Genomic DNA, 3794 nt, shown 5'->3' on the forward strand with positions numbered 1-3794 from the left:
AGCAGCAGCAGCTGCTGCTGCTGCCGTAGTTGCTGCTGCCGCTGCAGCGCGTGAGGAGAAGCAGCAGAATGCAATCAGCAATGAAGATTTCTGCTGCTGCTGCGACACATATGAAAATAGTCAAGACTCTCCCGATGCAGCAGCAACCGCTGCAGCAGCAACTGCTGCAGCAGCAACTGCTGCTGCAGCCGCCGCTGCCGCTGCAGCAACGGCTGCATCTCCAGCTGCTACTGCTGCGGAACCAGAAGAGATCATTCAATACCATGCAACAGCAGCAGCAGCAGCAACAGAAGCAACAGCTGCAGCAGCAGCAGCGGCAACAGAAGCCGCAGTAGCAGCAGCGACAACAGCAGCAGCAGCAACGACAGAAGCAGCAGCAGCAGCAGAGCGGAGGAGTGAAACGACAGAGGAGCCCGCAGGCGTCTCTCTCGCAATTGAAGACAGCAGCACAAAGCAGCAGCAGGAAAAGGATCAGCAGCAAGCAGCAGAGCAGCTGCAGCAAGAACAACAGCAGCGAGAATATGCGGTGGAAGAAGAGGAGGAGGCGGAGCATCAACTGGAGAGTGAGCAGCAGGAGATGCAGCAGCAGCAGCAGCAGCAGCAGCAACTGCAGCAGTCACAAAGCGAAGACACCGCAGTAGCACCCGAGAAGCTGCTGGACCATCTGCTGCAGCAGCAGATGCTGCAGCAAATGCAGCAGCAGCAGCTGGAGTCGCAGCAGCTCAAGATAGAGCAGCTGTTAGCAGAGCATGAAAGACTGAAGCAGGAGCACAAACAAGCCACAGCGTGCCTCATGCAGCAGCAGCAGCAGCAGCAGCAACAGCAGCAGCAGCAGCAGCAGCAGCCAAAGGAGCCGTCTGATGATGCCTCTTCCGTCCCTTTTGCTGCTGCAGCCGCAGCATCAACAACAGCAGCAGAAGCTCCAGAGCATGCAGCTGCAGCAACAGCAGCAGCAGAAGCAGCAGCAACAGCAGCAGAGGAACAGGAAGAGGCGGAGGAGGAGGAGCAGCAGCAAGCCTGGGAGCCCGTTATACAAGATAACATTGCGAGTGCTAGGAGAACAGCAGCAGCTGCTGCTGCTCAGCTGTATAGACAGCAGCAGCTTCATCAGCAGCTGCTGGAAGAACATCGGGAGCTGCAGCAGCAGCGGCAGCACCTCACTGCATGCATCGAAGACATTAAGACGAGGTCTCTTCACGTGTCTCCTTCCAGCAGCGGGCAGCAGCTGCAGCAGCAGCAGCTGCAGCAGCAGCAGCAGATGCAGCAGCAGCTGCTGCAGGACTCGACGCAGCAAGGGACGCACCTGGTGCCTCTGCAGCGACACGGGAGGACGCGCAGCACCAGCAGCAGCAACAGCAACAACAGCAACAGCAGCATGAACAACAACAACTGCAGCAGCAGCAGCAGGAGCAGCAGCTGGAAATCTCCTACAAATGTGGAGAGAACGCCTGGGTTGCCTTCATGGGAACAGCAGCAGCAGCAGCAACAGCAGCAGCAGCAGCAGCAGCAGCAACAGAACCAAAGCAGCCCAGACTTGTCAGTGTCTCTACCCCGCGTAGTTCGACGGTCGCACGGTTCCTTAGAACTCCAACAGCAGCAGCAGCAGCAGCAGCTGCTGCTGCTGCAGCAGCGAGAGCACTCCGGAGGCACCTTCTCTGCACGCATGAGCACCAGGTCTAGCACTTGTAGCAGCAACGTTGCTGCCGAAGCAGCAGACTCATGGCTGCTGCTGCAGCAGCAACACCAGCGAATGCTGCCGCACCAACAGCAGCAGCTGCAGCAGCAGCTGCAGCAGCAGCTACTGCAGCAACGGCTGCAGCAGCAACAGATGTGGACGCCAGTTCATCACACTGCAGCAGTGGGAACGACAGCTTCTTGGAGCGAATACCCACAGCAACAGCAGCAGCAGCAGCAGCAGCAGCAGCAACAGCACACGCGTCTGCTGCAGCACCATCTTGGCAGCAGCAATTCTCTCTTGGGGTGCTCTTCCCCTTACACACCCCATCATCAACAGCAGCAGCAGCAGCAGCAGCAGCAGCAGCAGCAGCAGCAGCAGCAGCAGCAACACCAAAGCCTTCCCTTTAGGGAATTCCCCTCGGGCACTGCCTTGAGGCATTCGCATCACCCGCAACCACAGCAGCAGCAGCAGCAGCAGCAGCAGCAGCAGCAGCAAACTCATGAGGAAGCTTCTTCTCCATGGTTATCTTCTCCAGTTGGTTTGCCTCCTCTGCCTCATCAATATCAACAAACTCATTCGCTCTTCATCTCTTCTCAGGGGGGCCCTGGCCTTGCTGCTGCACTTGCAGCAAACTCTACGGGGGGCACCCATAGAGGCCTCTCGAGGGGGCCCTCTAGGGGGCTCTCTAGGGGCCCCTCAAGGGGCCCCTCAAGGGGCCTCTCTTCTGGGGGCCCCCCTCCTGGGGGCCCCCCTTCTGGGGGCCCCTTTTCTGGGGGCCCCCCTTCGGGGGCCCCATTCTCTGGGGTCCCCTTCTGTAAGCAGCAACAGGGGCATTGCAGCACCACTCTGCAGCACCCTTTGGGTTTGAGGCTTGAGAGTTCTCCTCCTTTTGCTGCTTCTGCTGCTACTAGTGCTGCTGCTGCTTCTGCTGCTGCCGGTGCAGGTGGTGGTGCTGCAGTAACAGTTGGGGGACCCTCGTGGGTGGTGCCTGGTGCTGCTGCTGCTGCTTATGCAAGGGAAACGCGCTCGACAGCAGCAGCAGCAGCAGCAGCAGCAGGAAACAGCAGCAAACCACCCCTCGAAGCATTTGCTGCAGCAACACACTTTCAAGGGGGGGCCCCAGGAGACGCATTTATGCCGAGCGCACCTGCTAGGGCCTACGGAGTTAGGGGGGGCCCCCAATTTCGCTATACCCCTACTGAGTATCAGCAGCAGCAGCAGCAGCAACAGCAGCAGCAGCAGCAGCAGCAGCAGCGGCTCTTGATGATGCGGTCGTGGGGGAATGCACACAGACGCAGCGCCTCTTTTACTCCCCTCCCTGGACTAGACAAGCAGGAAGAGACACCTGCAGCAGCAGCAGCAGCAGCAGCAGCAGCCCATGGTGAAGCACCAAGGAAGCTTAGTCCCTTGATGCCGAGGCACATGTTAAATCCACTTCCCTTCTGCAGCAGCAGCAGCAGCAGCAATCCTGCTGCTGCAGCAGCAGCAGCAAGACATGCAGGACTAAGGGTCAGGCGAAGCGGAAGTCTCTGCAGCCTCAGAGACAACTCGCTGCCCCACACGCCGCTCCCTGCTGCTGCTGCTGCTGCTGCAGCTGCTGCTGCTGGTGGGGAGGCCTGCTACCGCAGTTCAGGAAGATACGGTTACTTCTAGGGTGGCCCTTGCTGCTGCTGCGTTGCTGCGTCAGCAGCAGGAAGCAAAAACACCAGCGCGTGCAGCAGCAGCAGCTGCTGCTGCTGCTGTAGCTGCAGCAGTAGCAGTAAATGCAGCTACAAGTAAAAATGCAGAGACAGGTGAAGCAGCAGCAGCAGCAGCAGCAGCTGAAGCAGCAGCAGCAAGTGCTGCAGAAGCTGCTGCAGCAGCTGCTGCAGCACATGCTTGTTGAGTTGCGTTTAATCGAACCGGCAGCAGCAGCAGAAGCGCTGCTGCTGCTGCTGCAGTTGTGGTGTATAGGGCCTTCCCTGCCACCGTTAGTTTATATCTTCATTTTCTTTATTTATATAGATAAAAACAAAATATATATTATATTTTATTTATATATTTATATTTATTTGTTTATTTACATGTGTCTCTATATATATATGCCTATGCATATATATATATATATATATATATA

At 57.2% G+C, this 3794-nt stretch overlaps 1 protein-coding gene across 1 annotated transcript in view; it reads left to right on the top strand.

Moving 5' to 3' along the window:
- EAH_00051450 (kinesin motor domain-containing protein, putative) overlaps positions 1-3331 on the top strand; it is a gene marked incomplete at both ends in the record, with an annotated part of 4120 nt that extends 789 nt beyond the window's left edge. Inside the window, one exon of the mRNA XM_013394178.1 lies at positions 48-3331. Coding sequence (XP_013249632.1) covers positions 48-3331 — 3284 coding nt within the window. The remainder of the gene's footprint in view (positions 1-47) is intronic.
- Between the last annotated feature and the right edge of the window lie 463 nt (positions 3332-3794).

Source organism: Eimeria acervulina, genomic scaffold (genome assembly GCF_000499425.1).
Source record: "Eimeria acervulina Houghton genomic scaffold, Eah_scaff889, whole genome shotgun sequence".
Lineage (NCBI taxonomy): Eukaryota > Apicomplexa > Conoidasida > Eucoccidiorida > Eimeriidae > Eimeria > Eimeria acervulina.